Genomic DNA, 21,086 nt, shown 5'->3' with positions numbered 1-21,086 from the left:
GAAAAGACAAAAATAATATTACATTAATGGACGAACATTAATGCTGTCAACAAAAAGGGTCATTCACGCACGTTTTCGAAACCACATAGACCATGTTCGTCATAAAAATTAGCGTTGACTGGGTTTGTGACATTTTGTAAACAACAGGAACCATTTTTATAGCTTTTTCCAAAGTAAGTTATATATAGAGAGTAAAATAATATTATTTTCATTGATAAAAGTTCCTTAAGAAAAGTATTGTGAAAGTCAATAAAGAAATAAACAATATAATTCTACAAAAGTTTGAGGTTAAATATAGTGAAAACTTTGTATGAAAAAGGATGGTATCGGGTGTTTAATGGAAACTAGTGGAAAAACCCGGGCGTCGCCCCGGGCCGTTTTTTGTGTTTTTTATGAAAAAATTTAAAAATTTTCACTATAAGGACCAAAAGTGTCAAAATGACTAAAATATTGAAGGGGTTAAAATTAGAAAGTTTTTAGAAAATGGACCAAAGTTATCTATTCCTTAAATGTTACATTTTTAACGGCAAAATAATACAAAAAATAGTACTTTAAATTGATTATTTTTTAATTTTTATTTTTGTAGAGTGAGCTTCCATAACGTGGATTTCCAAACTAACTTTCGCATACCGACTAGTCCGATATTCCACTATTACGAAAAAATGTTTTTTTTGTGCCTTAAAGTAACTACAAACAAACATACGTAGTAGTCAAAAGGGCTAAGACTAGAGGGAGCAAAGTGCGGTTTCAGCGTAAGTGGCATGTGAAACCACTGTGAACACCGCCCCCTTCAACTTTTTAGGGTCTGATTCCTAACCAATATAATTAGGTGATGTCGATAGACAGATGGAGGCGATGGCAGATGCTGATGGTGGCAGCAGAGAGATGATTCAATCGCTAACATATTGTTGGTGTTATCTTTTGCGTGGGCAACAGAAGCTCAGAGGAAAAAACACCACGTAGATGGTAGCTCTTGACCTGAACGGACGTGGAGTAGGGTCAAAGAGGTGGAATGAGTAAATTTATCAAAAAAGAATGGCGATGCAGAAGGATCAAGAAGGAATGACCGACCCAATACAAATAACATAAAAAGGGATGAAATTGTAGCTTCAAGAAAAAACTAGGCAATTCCATCGATATGTATTAAACTTTATTTAGTTAAAAATAAAACGAAAAAAAAGAAATTCCAAAATGGTTAAAAGGCAAAATAGAATGACCAATTATGTCAAACCCTTTAGTTAAAATAAATAAATAAATAAATAAAAATCGAAAAAACGAAAAAAATAGAAGGACCAATTATGTCAAACTCCTAGGAACTTTACTGTTCTTAAGGGAAACTAATATATATATATATATATATATATATATATATATATATATATATATATATATATATATATATATATATATATATATATCAATGTTGTAAAAATCCCGATTAGGTCCCGATTAATCCCTAGGCGCTACTCGACCGATTAGAGAACGTCTAACAATTAATCCATGCATACAAAATGACTCAAACAGTAGAACCCGATGAAATTTTAACACTTAGAAGAAGATATATCTCAATAGAAACTATTTGAGATATGATTAGTGTTGTATTTATCATATTAACCTATTTTGTTATGATATTAGTGGTATCTATGAACTTTTATATGATATTAGTCCAATTAAATTTTTTAAAATCTAATAAATTAGCAATTAATGGTCCCCGATTAATCCCCGCCTAACCGATTAATCCCTTAACCCCAGTCCACCGACTAGCTAACGTCGAACGATTTTTACAACCTTGATATATATATATATATATATATATATATATATATATATATATATATATATATATATATATATATATATATATATATATATATATATATATATATATATATATATATATATATATATATATATATATATATATATATATATATATATATATATATGATGAAGTAATAGGGCTGAAATCATGAAGATTTTCTTGATTTCCTTTGAATTGAACAAGATGATGTCGGAATCGTATCCATAATATAATTACTAAATACACTAAATACCTTACAAATTTAGCCAAAAAAAATGAAAATTGCAAAAATAACCATGAAAATCGCAGATGGAAAAGACCCATCTGCGATTTGGCCCCTTCCATATGCGGATGTACAAGAGCCTAAAGCACAACTGTGCTTTAAGCACTTGTACATTCCTAGATGGAATAATCCATCTGCAATCTTCATGTTCCATCTGCGATTTTTCGAAAAAAAATGTATATAACCTTTTTTTTTTCTTCATTTTCACTCTTTAATATAGAAAGACTCTCTCTCTCTCTCTCTAGGTGATTCCCTATGACGATTTCTTGAAGAAAATGGACGATTTTTTCAACAATCCCGAAAATATGGTTAGATTTGAACTCTCTTTCTGTTTTAATTAAGATTTATTAAGTATATGTCTTTATTATTTCATTATTATTGTATTAGTTAGTGTAAAAAAAGTGAAATTATATTGTTTGTGATTGGGTATTTTTTTTTGTACTTGATGGTTTTAATATTATTTATTAGTAAACTTAAAGTTTAAATGTTATTTTGTTAGTAGTTGTATGAATGTACAAGTATAGACTGCGTAAAATGTGCATTGGCTAGTTGTACATTTAGTAAAATGATTAGAATATGTTATTATTTTTTTTAAATTCTTAGTTAAATAAATTGTTACCGTAATGTTTACAAAATGTTTGGTTAGTTGTTTAAGTTGATAAATTGATATAGTTGTTGTATGTATAACTTGAAAAATTGTATATACTTATGGTATAAGTGATTTTATAACTTGAAAAATTGTATCGTATAAGTGGTTTTTTAAGTTCTTAGTTAGAATATGTTATTTTTTGTTTGTATAGTTATTATATGTATAACTTGAAAATTTGTATATACTTATCCTAGAAGTGGTTTTATAACTTGAAAAATGGTTAAAATAATGTTTACAATATGTTTACAATAGTCGTTTGTATATTTGTTGTATAACTTGAAATTTTTTATATATTTGTTGTTTAAGTTGAGAAATTGTTATAGTATGGTTAGAATATGTTATTTTATATAATTTTCGTTTGTATACTTGTCGTATAACTTGGAAAATTGTTTATATAGTTTTCGTTTGTATAGTATGTTATTGTTTTTGATGAGACAAAATCTCTAAGATCGTTTAGATCTTTTACAAGTTAATTAATGAAGAACAAACAATTATAATAAACAAGACAATGAACACGAGATGGAATCAAGATGATAATGAATGATTCAAATGTAGTCATGCCTCAGCAGAGTTCAATTAAGAACTTCCACTGTAGAGGCGAGCTAGGGTTTACAATACTATAATAAGAATTATGAAAACGTTAATTACTAAATATGCATGCATGCACCTTAAATACTAAAACCCTAGAGTAAAACAATATACGGTTGGACAGGCCCAAACTGGTTACAAAACTGGGCTAACAAGAAACAAGCCCAAGACGCACCACTCAGATACCAAAAAGCTCCCACTTTGCGTCAATTAGGGAGAGACCTTCACTTTTGTTGACTAACCTTGACCTGCTTCACAGCTTTGAACAACCGAGGGATAATAGAAAGAAGCGTCTGCCGAAATTGAATATACCAACGAAGCATATCATTAAAGAACTTCTTGTCAGCTTCACTGTTCTGATTAAACCTATGAATGATCTCCAAAATATGCTCCAAGCAAGCAGTAGAAAACTGGTGCTTGTCAATAAGAGCAAACATGCACTTTTTACCTTCACCCCTAATGAACATTACAGTATGAAACTTCGTGTCAATCTTGCCCTTCATCATCGTTTTCACATTGCCAACTCTTCTAATCTGTTTGACCGTAGGACGCCTGTGAATAGTAGTGGCAATCTCTTGATCCATCTTTGCTACTTTGTGAATGTAACAAACAAGCATCCGCTTGATGTGATCAATGATCGGCTGGTACTCCTGAGGATTAAATAGCAGAATATTGTTGAGGAGTATCCAGTCATGTGGGTTTAAATTTGGAAGGTCAGCCAGGGAAATAGTATGAACCGAGCTATCTGAGCCTCGGGTCACCTTAAATTTGACATTGATAAATTTCCTAGCTGACGAGGGCTTCAATACTCTGACCGTTGTAATCTTCTTCAGGCTCCAGATCAGGTATTATGGTTGAGCAAACTCGAGATAAAATTCCAGTAAATCCCGATCAACCTTCGAGTGTGGAGAGGGAACGACAGCAGTCGAGTCAAAGCAATGGAAGATGAATGCCTTTCGGTTGATTGTCATATCAAACTAAGCGTCCTTCGAGTTCTCAAGACTGAACGACAAAACGGGTTCAAGCCAATGAGTACTCGGTTCATCAATGACTTCCCTCTGGAGCGATTCAATGGTCCATTCAGGAAACACTGACTTCTTTTTCTAAAGAAGTTCCTTCTCTTTCATTTCTTTCTCCAAATGATCCAGCTTCTCCCGAAGCTCTTGCTCAGAAGGCTTGAATTTCAGATCAGGCTTGGAAGGAGCACCAGTAATAATGTCATCAATATCATCCTCTTCATTTTCATATTCATCAACTTCACCAATGATCTTCTTTTTGTTTTGACTTTTACTGGTCGATGCTTCATTATCCTTCGGTCCAACAGTAGCTTTCGGTTCTGGAGGGAGTGGAGGTTGAGTTTTTCCATGTCACACCCCAAAACAAAGAACGACAGAATACGTTCTGGGGTGGAGGACGTCATGTACAGTATCATAACAATGCATAATAGTAAAAACAAGCAACAACATCCATTGCATTAATATAGTAATTGTAATACAAGTGTGTTATGTACAGTTTGCTAGACACCAAAAAGTATAATCAAAGTAAAGAGGAGTCTTGTATGTGCTGCATCTTCTCAAAAGCTGCATCTGTACCTGTTTACCGATGACCTGAGAATACAAGTTATTTTGAAAATGAGTATCATAATAAATTTGGTGATTTCATAAGCATTTAGTGTCATTGCTTGTATAAAAGTGTTTTCAATCGTGTAATATAAAAGTTGTTATCAAGTTTGAAAATAGTATGAATCTCTAGAAAATCCTATATTTTCAAGTAAAAGTAGTCTTCTGCCAAGACTTGGTTATTTGTAGGTCTGATCCTTTGAGTGTGTAAAAGTTTTCCCAATGAGACTCTCAGTTATAAAAATATGTTTTTAGACTTCATTCATGTAAAGTAAATGGGAAGATAATGTTTTATTCCAGCAGTGTTACTGTCGGCTGAATGGAAAAATAAACTACAGACTCTAGGTAATGATAAGTATCTAATACACCTCGGGGAGTCTGTTTTACCTTTATTTCTTAATTTCTTAATTTAGGGATCCGAATGTGAAGTCGTATGTAACCATGCGGATAAGTGATCGAATGCCTAATGACCCTCCAGGTCACACGTAGTGTGGTAACATTTTATCATCCCTGGGCCTAGTCCGCTCGGACTGTAGCTAGCAGTCGGGATGTGGGAGTGTCTGTCCTGTATAGATCTATACACGTAGTGCCCGATCTCCCTCCAAGAGACTCTGATTACACGGCGTAGGCACATCGAAGTGCCGTATAGAGGAATAGTGTGTCACATTCTGTTTTGGTATATTCTCTTGTATTTGTGTATAATGCACCTCTTGGTATTATGTATTGAGTGTTCTCTTGTATATTATATAGTATTCTTCTTATATAGTACTTAACATGTAGAGACTCATACAACACTAACTATAGTAAGTATCATAGTAATGGTAGTAAGGAGCGGTAAACCTTAACTATACCTATTATAGTTAAATAGTATGTTGGTAGCCTGTCTTTGATACACAAAGGTATTGAACTGAGTGAAGACGGTCATATCGAACACTAATATATACAATATATAACTAAGAATTCAATGATAGTTGGACAAATAACAATATACCCTATGACCACAATCAAACAAGAACAGGAACTAAGGCGAGCTATCAGTCCTAAGTCCTCCAAGTCTTACTTATATAAATATATTGGTGTAGATATAGTTTGGGAACATAAGAAGTTTAAAAATAGTTTGGAAATAGTTTTAATAACGTTTTACATGAAAAATGAGTTTGATAAACATCTAAAACAGTTTTGATGGCAACACGGTTAAAAGTATAGAAATCCTTTTTGATTGTAAGTTACAAATCACATGTCATTGATACTATAATTTGTTCGATTCAACTTGTATTCCCCCCCCCATAAATGCATTTAACAACATTTGAAAGGTTGATTAAGGGGTATGAACTCACTTGCAGTGAGTGGAGTGGATGGAATGTCGGGTAGGATGCTACCTGTCAAGTGAGGACTTGAACACACCCACAGATCCTATGTAACATGTAGTGGCACATAAGGGTATCTAATTAGTTATTTAATCACTAAATAAGTAAGTAAAGACACCCTAATGCATTAAAACACTTTGTTTTAGGTGCTAGGAATGCTAAGGGTTGCATCTAAGGAGTGTATGACCTCACTGTGGAGTTTACTCCTGAAATACCCACCCTATGTGAGTTTACGGTTGAGGACCATTTCCCCCATGAGTTTACGGTCGTAAACTCATGGTAATGGTGTATTTGTGTGTTTTAAGGCTTCATGCTTCACAAAGAAAGGTTCTAAGATTGATTCAATGGCTTAGGAAGTGGTTAGGGCTCGAAATGGTACTCTTTTTGGAGTTTACGGTTTTTAAATATTCATTGGGAGTTTACTACCATAAACCCATGAGTTTACGGTAGTAAACTCATGGGTACTCCATCCATTTCGTGTTTCAGGGTCCTTAGATCATTCATGCAAGTCCCTAGTTCATTAGGCAAGCATTGGAAGGAGTTTGGGGCATCAAAACCCCTTTCTGGGGTGTTTACGGTTTTGGGATATTCCCAAACCGTAAACCCATGTTCTTGGGTTTATTCCATGGATTTGTAAGCACAATAAGAAGATAACTAGATAGGAATGGTATACCTACTTAGAGGAAGCTTGCAAGGGTGTTTTAGGACCCAAAAACACTAGTGTGTTCTTGGTGATTTGAAGATGCTTGAAGATCTAAGTAAAAATCAAAATCCATAGATGAAGATGATGTATAAACACTAGATTTAGTGTTATATGAACGAATTTAAAGAGGAAATACTTACATTTTGGCCGATTTGGAAGGATGAATTTATGATAGTTGAGAGAAAAGCCTTGTGTTCTTGAGTGGGGAATGTAAGAATGAGGGCAAGAGAAGTAAACTCATGCCATATGCATGAGTCTTGAGGAAAAGGGTGTTCATGGCCCAAACACCTCGTGTTTGGCCGTGAACACCTAACTAAGGTGTTGGGTTGTTTTGCCCGGGTACACTTTACTAACGACGACACTTATTTAATCGTTTCACGTAAATAAATAAAAATAAAACACCAAATTGACTTAAATCCGGAAAAAAATGTAATAAAATATTTTTGACTAATAATTGGAGTGTTTGGATGTGGAAATTATACAAATGAAAATTTCGGGTTGTCACATCATCCCCCCTGTTAGAGGGAATTTCGTCCCGAAATTAGAGTTCAACAACTATGTTATTACACAAAAACTAAGCAAAAAGATGGGGATATTTAAGTTTCATTTGATCCTTGTGTTTCCAAGTGTACTCCGGTCCTCGCTTGGCCTTCCAGCGAACCTTCACAATTGGAATACGACTTAGTTTCGTTCGTTTGACCTCTCGGTCCATAATCTCCACATGTTCTTCCACAAAGTTGAGGCTCTCGTTGATCTCGATCTCGTCGAGTGGGACTACAAGAGTGTCGTCGGATAGACACTTTTTCAAGTTCGAGACGTGGTAGGTAGGCTGTATGTTACTGAGCTCGCTTTCAAAGCTTTTCTCCATTTGTCTGTGTACCTTTTCTGTCAGTCTCTAGCGGCTTTCAATCGTTCACGAATCTGCACGATCTTCTCGGTCGTTTCTTGAATGATCTCTGGACCCGTGATAGCGCTATCAGGAAATCGTCGTTTAGCTAACTGAGTGTCACCCACCTCAGCCCAACACAGAGGGGACCTGCACTTTCGGCCGTAGACGGCTTTGAATGGAGCTGCTTTGATGCTCGTGTGATAAATGTTGTTGTATGAAAACTCGACAAGGGGTAAGTGGGTATCCCATGCCTTACAAAAGTCGATCACATAGGCTTGCAGCATATCTTCCAAAGTTTGGATAGTTCTCTCACTTTGTCCGTCGGTTTGCGGATGGTAAGCTGTACTCATGTCCAACCTCATTCGTAAGGAGCTTTGCAGTGATTGCTAGAACCTCGAAGTGAATCTGCTATCTCTATCGGAGATAATAGATATAGGAACATCATGCAGTCGTACGATATCCTTAATATACGTTCTTGTGAGTTTCTCCATCTTGTCTATTTCCTTGATGCGTAGGAAGTGCGCGGACTTGATCAATCTGTCAACGATGAACCATATGGTATCAAGTCCGCCCATTGTCTTGGGTAGCTTGGTTATGAAATCCATAGTGATCCACTCCCACTTCCATTCAGGTATCTCCGGTTGCTGTAGTAGACCTGATGGCTTCTGGTATTCGACCTTGAGCTTTGCACAAGTAAGGCATTTACTCACGAAGGTAGCAATCTCTGCTTTCATGTTAGGCCACCAGTATGATTTCTTGAGATCCAGATACATCTTGTCTGAACCTAGGTGAACGGAATATCGAGTGTTTTGTGCTTCCTTCATAACCAAGTCTCTGAAGCCACCGTGTCGCGGTGTCCAAATTCGATCCATGAGGTATAAGGCTCCGTCACCCTTGACTTCCAATTTCTTATCCATTCCTCGCAGGGATTCTCCCGCCAAATTTTCAGGTTTCAAGGCTTCGAGCTGAGCCTCCTTAATCTGTGTGGATAGATGCGAATGGATAGTCATTGATAAGGACTTGACCCTTCAACCAGAATATTCTTTCCGGCTTACGGCGTCTTCTACTACATTGGCTTTTCCCGGGTGATAATGAATCTCGCAGTCGTAATCATTGAGTAGCTCGACCCATCGTCGTTGTCTCATATTAAGCTCATTCTGGTTGAGTATGTGTTGGAGGCTTCTGTGGTCAGTGTATATCGTGCTCTTCGTACCGTACAGGTAGTGTCTCCAGATCTTTAAGGCGAACACAACCGCCCCTAATTTGATATCGTGTATGGTGTAGTTGACCTCATGTGTCTTCAGCTGTCTTGAGGCATAGGCGATGACCTTACCTCGTTGCATCAGAACACAACCGAGCCCCTGATTGGACGCATCACAGTATACCACAAACTCTTCTGTCCCTTCAGGGAGGGATAGTATCGGTGCGGTGAATAAGACTCGTTTCAGGGTTTGGAATGCCTTCTCTTGTTTCTCTCCCTAGTCAAAGGCCACGCCCTTCTGGGTCAATGTTGTAAGGGGTTTCACGATTCGAGAGAAGTTATGTATGAACCTGCGGTAATAGCCAGTGAGGCCTAGAAATTGACGAATTTTTGTAGGTGTTTTCGGTGCTGACCAGTTCTCAATAGCTTTAATCTTGGATGGGTCCACGTGGATCCCTTCTTCGCTAACCATGTGCCCTAAGAATTCCACTCTTCGGATCCAAAATTCGCACTTAGAGAAATTCGCGTATAGCCTCTCCGATCGTAGGGTTTCTAGGACTCGTCGTAGATGATTGCTATGCTCCTCCTTACTTCGAGAGTTGACAAGTATGTCATCAATGAAGACGATGAAGAAATGATCCAAGTAAGGACGTCACGCCCTATTCATTAAATCCGTGAATATCGTGGGCGCGTTGGTCAGTCCGAACGGAAACACTACGAACTTGTAGTGTCCATAACTGTCACCCCCCAAAACCGATAACGGCGGAATGCGTCTCGGGATGGACGACGTCATGTACAGTATCATCACAATCGTATAATAGCTAACAAGAAACATACAACCATTTCATTTACATAGTGAATTTAATTACAAGCGTGTGTTATATTGTTCAACAAACACCAAAAATAATTTCAAAAATAAGAGATGGGTCTTGTATGCTCCACCTTCTCCAAAAATGTCGCGTCTGTACCTGTCTATCTTTGACCTGAAGATACAAGTTATTTTGAAAACGAATATCAGCATAAAGCTGGTGAGTTCATAAGAGTTTAGTGTGAGTTTTTGTATAAAAAGCAATAGTGCGAAAAGTGTGCCATTTATATTCATATGCAGTAGAAAACCTAGAAAATCCCATATTTTCCAGAAAATACATTGTAAGTGAAAATTCTGTGAAAAGTATGCATTCTTCATTTTTGAAACAGTTTATTGTAAAAGTATAGTAATAATCTCCAAATATAATGTGATAGAATAGGTTAAGCCGGTAATCAGTGATAGAGGTGCAGGCTTCCCTTAGTGATAGATACTTACTTACTTCGGGATGTAGTTTAGCGACTCGTGTAGTATTTTAGTGTAGTTATAGTGTATTCCTTGTATATTACTAATAGTGAGGATAATAGAGGGTCCCATGACCTTCCCAGTCATGCACAATATAGTGAAGTAGTGGCATCCCTGGGCCTGCACGGCGCGGACTGAAATTAACAGTCGGGATGTAATAGCGTCTGCCCTGTATAGATCTATACATGTAGTGTCGTCTTCCAGTCAGAAAACTCCGGGCGTAGTGGGTAGCGAATAGAGTAACTCGTAGTGGGTTAGTGTATTATTGTTTGTTTAGTGTTTTCTCTTTTGTTATAGTGTAGTAATCTTTTAGTATTGATCATAGTGTATTCTCTTACTAGTGTATTGTCTGGTAATAGTGAGTATTATAGTGTAGCAACAGCAACATTAACTATACCTATTATAGTTAACTTAGTGTGGATGGTTCTTGACATGTTAGTGACTTTAGTATTTAGTGAAAGGAGAAATATTCGTGTCCCATACTAATATACAAGTTATATAACTAAGAAGTCAACGACATTCGGACGGATAACTACTACCCTAAGCCCACAATCAAACAAGAACAGGAAATAAGGCGAGATATCGGTCCTAAGTCCTCCAAGTCTTACTTATATAAATATATCAGAGTGGTTACATTTTATAAGTAAATTGTTTTAATAAAAGTATTTTCCAAAAGAACATTTAAAATCTGGCTTGCTTGTCCAAAAATAGTTTTGAAAATGTATAAATTTGTTTATAAGACATAGTGATAAATCACATGTGATTTGAACTAAGGATAATGAATCACATGTGATTAATCCTCGTAACATGGAAAATCGTTCTGTAAAACTTTCCATAAACATATATAAGCAACTTGTATCTCCCCCCTAAAACATTTAAAACATTTGAAAGGTTCATTAAAGGGGTATGAACTCACCTGAAATCGCGTAAATCGGGTGAATCGGGTAAAAGTGTCGGTTGAGCGTTTGGTACCAAATAACGACTTGAGCACCTTTTTAGGACCCTAATGTCATATGAAATATGTATTTTACAAGAATTTAATCATCTTACGCTTTTCATTATAGTATTTGGACATTCTAGCATCGTTTCGGGGTTTTAGGTCCTAGAAGGGGTTCCCGGGAGTGGTACAAGGCCAAGAATGATTTACGGGAGGGTCCATGAGCTCACTCCCTTGGAGTTTACGGCCCAAAGGCCACTCCTTGGGAGTTTACGGCCGTAAGCCCCCTAGGCTTGGCCGTAAACTCATGTGGTCCTCCAAAATGCAAGTTTAATGCCTTATTTCACTTCCCTAATTTACTAGCAAGTGTCTTGAACTAATATGGAGGGTTTAAACCCTCATTTGGTGACATTTTGGGGAGTTTACGGCCAAGGCTTGTGCTTAGGCCGTAAACTCCATTTAATCCCCAAAAATGGAAGTTTAAATGGTACAACACACCTCCCTTCATCTTAGATAAATACTAGAAGGCCTTGTATGGAGTTTTGTGACATTTTGGCATAAACATTGGGGAGTTTATGGCCTAAGCATAGCCTTGGCCGTAAACTCTTCATTTGGCTTCAAAATGGGGTGTTTAATGGTACAACACACTTCCTAGGGCCTTAGCTAATTTCCTTACATGCCCTAGATAAGCTCTTGGGACTTGTTTGACATAAAATTTGGGTGTTTGCAGCCCAAGCTTAGGCTTGGCCGTAAACTCCTCTTTTTGTCCTCAAATGGTGTTGTTTGATGTACTTAAACATTTCCTAGTGTTAAGGCTAAATTACTAAACACCCTAGATGAGTTTTTGGGACTTAAATCCAAGATTTTTGGGTGTTTACGGCCTAAGCATAAGCTTAGGCCGTAAACTCCTTTTTAGCCCTCAATTCTTTATGTTTTAATGTCCAAACTCCCCTAGGTAAATCCCTTAATTAGTATATGAGCTTAAAGGAAGGAAAAACGGGGCTTTTGGCAAGTTTTTAGGTGTTTACGGCTTAAGGGGCTTCTTAGGCCGTAAACTCCCTTTTGATCCTTGTTTTCTATGATTTTTGGCCTCTAATTACAGTAAAGTATGTTTAGAATAAGATAGGGAACAAATCCTTACGTCTGGAAGCCGGAATTCGCGGTTTTGGAGTCGGGTTCGGGTCTAGAGAGAGAAAGTAGTGAGAGAGAGTGAATGTGTGGTAAAAGAGCTTAAAAGTGGTGTCCATTTGTTTATATATGTCTCGGGTATTGCACCCGATACACGACTACTCGATGCTAGAGTTTAACGGGGTTAAAACCTTTTACCCGGGTGAAGGGGTTGAAAAGTAATATAACTCTATTTGGTTAAACGGCGTTAACACATACAAGTTATATTTACTTATGATAATATCAAGACATGTAAATAACTAGATATTCATTTATTGACAACTCCAAATATTACAGAAAATAACATATAGCGACGCATTCCGTTAGTGAAGAGGGGATTTGTAACAGAAATAGATTTGGGGTTGTCACAGTAACAAGTTCGAAAGGCTGTTGTTGGGGCATCCTCCTCAAGCACTCGTAACTGGTGATACCCGGACCTAAGATCAATCTTGGAAAAGTAACTCGCCCCATGCAGTTGGTCGAATAGGTCGTCTATACGAGGAAGAGGGTAGCGATTTTCGACCGTCAGTTTGTTGAGTTCTTTATAATCGATGCACATACGGAACGATCCGTCCTTCTTCTTTATGAACAAGATCGGTGCTCCCAAGGGTGAGAAAATTGGTCTTATGAAGCCCTTGCTGAGCAGCTCGTTAAGTTGACCAGACAGTTCTTGCATCTTAGCAGGCGCTAGACGATAGGGCGATTTAGCTACGGGGGTAGCTCCTGAAATTAAGTCGATCCTGAACTCGACCTGACATTGGGGAGGTAAACCTGGTAGCTCTTCTGGAAAGACGTCGGGAAAGACGCATACTAATGGGAAGTCTTTTAGGTCTTTTGTTTTCTGGCATGTATCGACGACGTGTGCAAGGAATGCTCGATATTCCTTACGCAAGTACTTCTGGGCTTGCATACTCGAAATGATACGAAGACTCGTACTGGGTTTGTCTCCGTAGATTAATAAGGTTTCGTTATTCGGTAGATTTTGATGGATTGCTTTATCGAAACACCGGAAATCGACACGATGGAGACTCAACCAGTCCATGCCCACGATGACATCAAAACTCTTGATCGATACGTGTATAAGGTTGATTGGAAGCGAATGATTTTCTAGCATGAGGGTACAACCTATGTAGATCTCGTTAGAACTCTCTGTCTTTACGTTAGCCATTTCTACGACGAAGGTTTTTTCTAATGGTTGCGGGGATTGTTTAAGTAAGTGTATAAAGTTTTGGTTTACGAAGCTTCGTTCTGCTCCACTATCGAATAGGATACAAGCATAAGAGTTATCGAGAAGAAACGTACCAGTGACTACTGTGGGGTCCGCTATTGCTTCATTGTGGCGAATAGCCATTAGTCTCCCTGTTGCTCCCGCATTCCCAGTTTTCAGGCAGTTTTTCATGAAATCCCCTACCTCTCCACATCCATAACAGGCCTGGCTTACTCCTGAGCTGGGGACCTCAGAAATGGGTTTGGGTTGAGATCTTCAAAATCGGGCGGTATGGACCTTCCGGTCGCAGTTAGTGTAGTGCAATTCACGGCACGGGCCGTTATGATGGAAGGGGCACTTGGGGCACTTGGGCTGGTTTCCAGCATAAGATTTGGCTGGTACAGGGGTAGCAGGAGTAGTGGCAGCATGGACAACCACAGTTTGTTGGTTTTTGGAAGAGGATTGAGTTGACTTTCCCTTCTTTCGATCCCACCATTCCTCTTGTTGTCGTATGTATTGGTCGGTGCAGTGGTAGCTACAGTTGTTGTTGATGGAGTGGAAGGAACTTCATGATCAATCAACCTAGGGGCCAATTCCTTGGCATTGTCAAATGTCGTAGGGTGTGATGCTAGAACGTTCCCTCGATACAGGGGCACTAATCCTCAGATGTATGGTTCAATTTTATTGCTTTCAGAAGGGACCATGTTAGGACATAGAGTTACCAGGTCATAGAACCTAGATGTATAAGCCACTATGTATGTCCCCTTCATCTTAAGGTTCCAGAGTTCCTCCTCGAGTTACTGAACTTCACCCCTAGGACAGTACTCCCTTCTCAGAAGGTCCTTCAGTGTGTCCCAACCCATGGCGTTGGCTGTTACCAAAGAGAGTGAATTGACATGGCCATTCCACCATGTCAGGGCCCTTTCAGTGCAGGTGGCAGCAGCAAACTTGATCTTTCTTTCCTCAGGGCACGAGCACATTTCGAAGACGACTTCAGTTCTTTCGATCCATTGGGACAGAGCAAGGATCCCTCTGGTCCCATTAAAGAATGTTGGTTTGCAGTTCATGAAATCGTTATAGGTACAACCCTGTGCACGCGAGTGGATTTCACCATGTCTAGAGTTGATGCCCATTCTAGCTCCACTTGCATCACCAAAATTCATTTGGGCCATAGTTGCGGTTACAACTGCGGTTACGGCCGCTTGAAACATCACCGCATCGAACTGCGAAGGAGGTGGTGGTGGAGGTGGAGTTTAAGTCGTAGGTCTGCCTCTGTTCGGGCGCTTGCGGGGAGGCATCTTCTACTGAAAGTTTATAGAGATGATGACAACAGTAAGAGTCAATTGCAAACATTATGAGAGTGTTTCATGGACTAAATCGAAATAGTCCAACTATCAGATAGAGTCATAGCAATAGAGTAGGGAAACACAAAGGTATAAACTTTCCCATGGAGTAGGTAACTGCCAATATTACTGTATTAATGATGTAATATGAGTTCGGGAAAAGTGACCTAATAGTAGGTCTTACATCAAACCAGAAGAGAAAATGTTGGCAGTCTAGGAGCCTGGATAAGGTACTTTCAGAGTTAGAAATGTTTATAGAGCAGTGCTTTACCTAGCACAGAAAAGAAAAGGCTCTTCCTTAAACAAAAGGGGAAGATAAGTTGACATCTTCTACTGGTGACGAGTATCCGTTGGGAAAAGCCTAAGATTAGCTAGTTGGCGTACAACTTCTTGAAGATCTCGTTCCTATGCTCTCTGACACGCTCAGAGTTCCCTGACTTTGGCTCAAGATGCAGCTAGCTGTTGCTGCAGAGCCTCATTGGTCCTCCTAGTCCTATCCATGGCTTCTTCCAGGTGGCTGATACGGACATTGTTAAGGTTAGAGTTTGCATCAATTTCCACAACTCTGCCGATAGCTGCATGACCTTGCTCGATGTTCCTAGCAATCCTCCGGACCATGACAAGTAGGGCTCGATCAGCCGAGCCACCCTCGCTTATGTTGTAAAAGCTTCATTCTCCGTTGAAAGGTAAAGGCTGACCCTGTTCATCACTCCATCGATCCAAGGTTGTTGCCCACATGGGAGTGGGACCTTGGAATGCTGGACGGGGGTTGGAGTTTGGAGCTATTGGGGGTAGGTTGCTGACTTCGGGTTTAGAGTCGGAGCTATCCGAAAAGCCTTTTACACGGTGATCATCCAAAGGGATTGGGTGATCATCCAAAGGGATCGGGTGCTCATCTTCTGACTCTTCATCGAGCCATCCTCCAATGCCTTGGTTTGGATAGTGTGGATCGTCAGGAAGGTGGAAACCAGCCATGCTATCCACGTGAGAATGGGGAAAGAAGAGTTAATTGACGTACTAATCTAGGATACTTGTAACATGATCGTTGTTATTCGACCCAATACCTACATAATGCATACCAATTACACGTAATCGAGACAGGATAGATCTTCGAATAAGTGATCCTAACTCTAAATCCACAACCAAACAAGGAACAGGAGGTAAAGCAAAGATCACAGATTCAAAGTCTATAGCATCTTAATCACATGTAACCGTAGGGTATCCACTTAGAAACTATTGCCCTACTAGAAACGACCCTTTTAGTTCTCACATATGTAAATCACAGAATTGCAGAATACTCCTATAGTATTCTCGTTCTAATGTTCTTAGGGTAGTTCTGGTAAGTTTTTAGACTTGTTGCAACATCACAACCACTCTTAGGAACATGCTAGTCACTCCTAGGAAAATGTAGTTGATCAGGTTACATTCACACAGATTTGACTATATGTCTCTAAGCCTAACTTTTCTGTTCAACAATCTTAATACTTTTGTTATGTTCTAGTATGATACTGACCCCTTTGTATTAATGGATGTATATATATATATATATATATATATATATATATATATATATATATATATATATATATATACACTTAGTTAAATATTTTATTATTTAAAAGTATATATCCTTGGCCAAAGTGTTTTCATCCCGATGTGTAATTGTAATACAAGTTAGTTTTGTACAGTTTGCTAGATAGCAAAAAATATAATCAAAATAAAGAGGAGTCTTGTATGTACTCTGTCTTCTCAAAAGCTGCATCTGTACCTGTCTACTGATGACTTGAGAACACAAGTTATTTTGAAAACGAGTATCAGCATAAAGCTGGTGAGTTCATAAGCATTTAGTGTCATTGCTTGTATAAAAGTGTTTTCAATCATGTAATATAAAAGTTGTTATCAGTTTTGAAAATAGTATGAATCTCTAGAAAATCCTATATTTTCCAGTAAAAGTAGTCTTCTGCCAAGACTTGGTTATTTGTAGGTTTGATCCTTTGAGTGCGTAAAAGTTTTCCCAATGAGACTCTCAGTTATAAAAATATAGGTTTAGACTTCATTCATGTAAAGTAAATGGGAAGATAATGTTTTATTCCAGCATTGTTACTGCCGGCTGAATGGAAAAATAAACTGCAAACTCTAGGTAATGATAAGTATCTAATACACCTCGGGGATTCTGTTTTACCTTTATTTCTTAATTTGTTAATTTAGGGATCCGAATGTGAACTCGTATGTAACCATGCGGATAGGCGAGCGAATGCCTAATGACCCTCGAAGACACATGTAGTGTGGTAACATTTTATCATCCCTGGGCCTAGTCGGCTCGGACTGTAGCTAGCAGTCGGGATGTGGGAGTGTCTGTCCTATATAGATCTATACACGTAGTGCCCGCTCTCCCTCCAGGAGACTCTGATTACACGGCGTAGGCACAACGAAGTGCCGTATAGAGGAATAGTGTGTCACATTCTGTTCTGGTATATTCTATTGTATTAGTGTATAGTGTACCTCTTGGTATTATGTATTGAGTGTTCTCTTGTATAGTATATAGTATTCTTCTTATATATTACTTAACATGTAGACACTCATACATCACTAACTATAGTAAGTATCATAGTACTGATTGTAAGGAGCGGTAAACCTTAACTATACCTATTATAGTTAAATACTATGTTGATAGCCTGTCTTTGATACACAAAGGTATTGAACTGAGTGAAGACGTTCATATCCAACACCAATATATACGATATACAACTAAGAATTCAACGACAGTGGGACATATAATAATATACCCTAAGACCACAATCAAACAAGAACAAGAAATAAGGTGAGCTATCAGTCCTTAGTCCTTCAAGTCTTACTTATATAAATATATTGGTGTAGATATAGTTTGGGAACATAAGAAGCTTAAAAAGAGTTTGGAAATAGTTTTTATAACATTTTACACAAAAAATGAGTCTGATAAACATCTAAAACAGTTTTGATGGCAACACAGTTAAAAGTATAGAAATCCTTTTTGATTGTAAGTTAAAATCACATGTAATTAATACTATAATTTGTTGGATTCAACTTGTATTCCCCCCATAAAAGCATTTAACAACATTTGAAAGGTTAATTAAGGGGTATGAACTCACCTGCAGTGAGTGGAGTGGATGGAATGCCGGGTAGGATGCTAGGTGTCAAGTGAGGACTTGAACACACCCACGGATCCTATGTAACATGTAGTGGCACATAAGGGTATCTAATTAGTTATTTAATCACTAAATAAGTAAGTAAAGACACCCTAATGCATGAAAACACTTTGTTTTAGGTGCTAGGAGTGCTAAGGGTTGCATCTATGGAGTGTATAACCTCACTATGGAGTTTACTTCTCAAATACCCACCCTATGTGAGTTTACGGTTGAGGGACTATTTACCCCATGAGTTTACGGCCGTAAACTCATGGGAATGGTATATTTGTGTGTTTTAAGGCTTCATGCTTCACAAAGAACGGTTCTAAGGTTGAGTCAAGGGCTTAGGAAGTGGTTAGGGATCGAAATGCTACTCTTTTTGGAGTTTACGGTTTTTGAACATTCATTGGGAGTTTACTACCGTAAACGCATGAGTTTACGGTAGTAAAATCATGGTTACTCCATCCATTTCGTGTTTCAAGGTCCTTAGATCATTCATGCAAGTCCCTACCCTTTTTGGGGTGTCTACCGTTTTGGGATATTCCCAAACCGTAAACCCATGTTCTTGGGTTTATTCCATGGATTTGTAAGCACAATAAGAAGATAAATAGATAGGAATGGTATACTTACTTAGAGGAAGCTTGCAAGGGTGTTTTAGTACCCAAAAACACTAGTGTGTTCTTGGTGATTTGAAGATGCTTGAAGATCTAAGTAAAACTCAAAATCCATAGACGAAAATGATGTATAAACACTAGATTTAGTGTTGTATGAACGAATTTAGAAAGGAAATACTTACATTTTGGCAGATTTGGAAGGATGAATTTATGATAGTTGAGAGAAAAGCCTTGTGTTCTTGAGTGGGAAGTGTAAGAATGAGGGCAAGAGAAGTAAACTCATGCTATATGCATGAGTCTTGGGGAAAAGGGTGTTCACGGCCCAAACACCTCTTGTTTGGCCTTGAACACCTAACTAAGGTGTTGGGTTGTTTTGTCCGGGTACACTTTACTAACGACGACACTTATTTAATCGTTTCACGTAAATAAATAAAAACAAAACACCAAATTGACTTAAATCCGCCAAAAATGTAATAAAATATTTTTGACTAATAATTGGAGTGTTTGGATGTGGAAATTATACAAATGATAATTTCGGGTTGTCACATGCCAGGTTTGCGTCCTTGTGATTTCTTTTCTCCCCCTTGTTTCGAAAGAACAGCGGTCTCCGAAACACCCTCAATACGACTCAGAATATTCAAAGCTGGTCATAGTTTCTCACCTAACTGACATCGAATAGAGATTGTTAAGATAGAATCATGGGCGTCCAGGAGATGTAGCATGATTGAATGGACATCACAAACAGAGCTGCGAATCACTTCTCTTTCAGACTTTAAATCATTGAGCTCTGGAGTTGCAGTATGGAGCTTTAAGTTCTGAACTTTTAGCTGAGAGGTTCGCTTGTCCAGCTCATCCATGAATTTGTTTTCAACGACAAGCTCTACCTCAAGTTGAGTTAGACGATCATCGAGTTTGGAATGAAGCTCTTCACTATCAACTTCAATGGCTTTGCGAGCCACACCAAGATGTGAAAGCTCAGCCTCCAGTTAAAATTTGAGAGAATCAACCGAAGCATTCACTGTATGTGCATTTTTCTGAGCAGCTACTTGAAGGGAATCTAAGAAGATTCGACTTTTATGGTCGCTTCCTTACAGTCTTTAGTAGAGGCTTCCACAGCAAGTGAAGCCTTTTGGCATTGAGAAGTAGAGGCTCCTTCACTGCAGAAGAAAAGAGGGCCTTGAGAGCAGCTTCTGAGTAAGGATTAGCAGAGGAAGAAGAAAGTAACTGATCAAGTTTATCAGTCGCAGCCTTGAGATGTCGCTTGGTGATAGGATCATCATCATCGTTGTCGCTCTGAACACGATAAGGACTGAAGTAAGTGGAATCGAACTCCAAGTCCTCACCTCCAAGAACAGTGTTGGTTTCGGTTGAACGGGTAGAAGAACGAACCCCCGTATTAGATACGTTGGTTTGAACTCCCGTGGTGGTGGTAGTGGTGGCTTCGGCAAAAATAGGTGTAGGAATGGGAATAGTAGAAGAAGGTTGGGATGTGATAACCGGGAAAGCGGGAGGAAAGGAAATAGGAATGGAAACAGGTGGAGGAGAAGATGCTTTAGAGCGGACAAGTACCTCTGGGGTAGGTGAGCGAGGAGGGGTATCACCACAAATTGAACCTCCTCATCAGAGCTTTTGCTCTCAGATGCGCTTTGAGAGGGTTGTTGATGTCTAATAGGGACATAATCAGAATCGGAATCGCTTGTGAACTGAAGGATAAGCCTCCGAGCACGCTTCTTTGTCTTTTTATACTTGGGTTGTGAAGGTGCTGCCTTCTCAGTCTTTCGCTTTCTTGGAGTTTTCCCCTTAGCTCCTTTGATAACCTTTCCTTCCTTCTTCTTTTGTTGTTTCTTTCCCCTCTTTGATGGCTTATTGGCTTCCTCAATAGAACGAATCATTGCTTGTATGAGTTCCCATGGGCCCAAAGATGGAAGCTTCTTGTATTCTTGAATGATTGCACTCTCCTCAGACACACAAGCATACATGGAAGCCGGAATCGATCCAATAAACAGGTGATGGGTTTTGAGCATTCTAACACTTCCTAAGTGTACATGCAACCCTAATAACCTTGGATCTATGTTTGTCTAATTATCATGCAGAGTTGATTTCCAAGGTTATGATCCTATCTAGCATACATAGGGAACAATTCTAAATTGAATAATAGATACAATTACATACCTTGTTGTTGTAAGTGTTCCTTGAAACCTTGTGATCCTAGCACCTCAAGTTT

At 38.5% G+C, this 21,086-nt stretch overlaps 1 protein-coding gene across 1 annotated transcript; it reads right to left on the bottom strand.

Moving 5' to 3' along the window:
* Positions 1–4,424: 4,424 nt before the first annotated feature.
* On the bottom strand, positions 4,425–20,841 carry LOC111885110 (uncharacterized). Its single transcript, XM_023881399.1, has 4 exons — positions 20,464–20,841; positions 19,955–20,155; positions 19,606–19,842; positions 4,425–4,589 (listed from the first exon to the last, which is right to left on the bottom strand). The coding sequence occupies exons 1-4, from the start codon at positions 20,839–20,841 to the stop codon at positions 4,425–4,427; spliced, it is 981 nt and encodes a 326-aa protein (XP_023737167.1).
* Positions 20,842–21,086: the final 245 nt, after the last annotated feature.

The sequence above is a fragment of the Lactuca sativa genome, chromosome 8, assembly GCF_002870075.4.
Source record: "Lactuca sativa cultivar Salinas chromosome 8, Lsat_Salinas_v11, whole genome shotgun sequence".
Taxonomy (NCBI): Eukaryota; Viridiplantae; Streptophyta; class Magnoliopsida; order Asterales; family Asteraceae; genus Lactuca; species Lactuca sativa.
The sequence above is the reverse complement of the archived record's forward strand: the minus strand, read 5'-3'. Positions and strand labels throughout refer to the sequence as shown.

What these genes read in the sequence shown, in the direction of transcription:
- LOC111885110 (XM_023881399.1), bottom strand. Translation starts at nt 20,841, where the DNA reads ATGTATGCTTGTGTGTCTGAGGAGAGTGCAATCATTCAAGAATACAAG. An exon ending in GGAAGCCTCTACTAAAGACT is followed by an intron (nt 19,843 to 19,954) that starts GTAAGGAAGCGA and finishes TTTTAACTGGAG; the next exon opens with GCTGAGCTTTCACATCTTGG. An exon ending in GAGAAGTGATTCGCAGCTCT is followed by an intron (nt 4,590 to 19,605) that starts GTTTGTGATGTC and finishes AACAAAAAGAAG; the next exon opens with ATCATTGGTGAAGTTGATGA.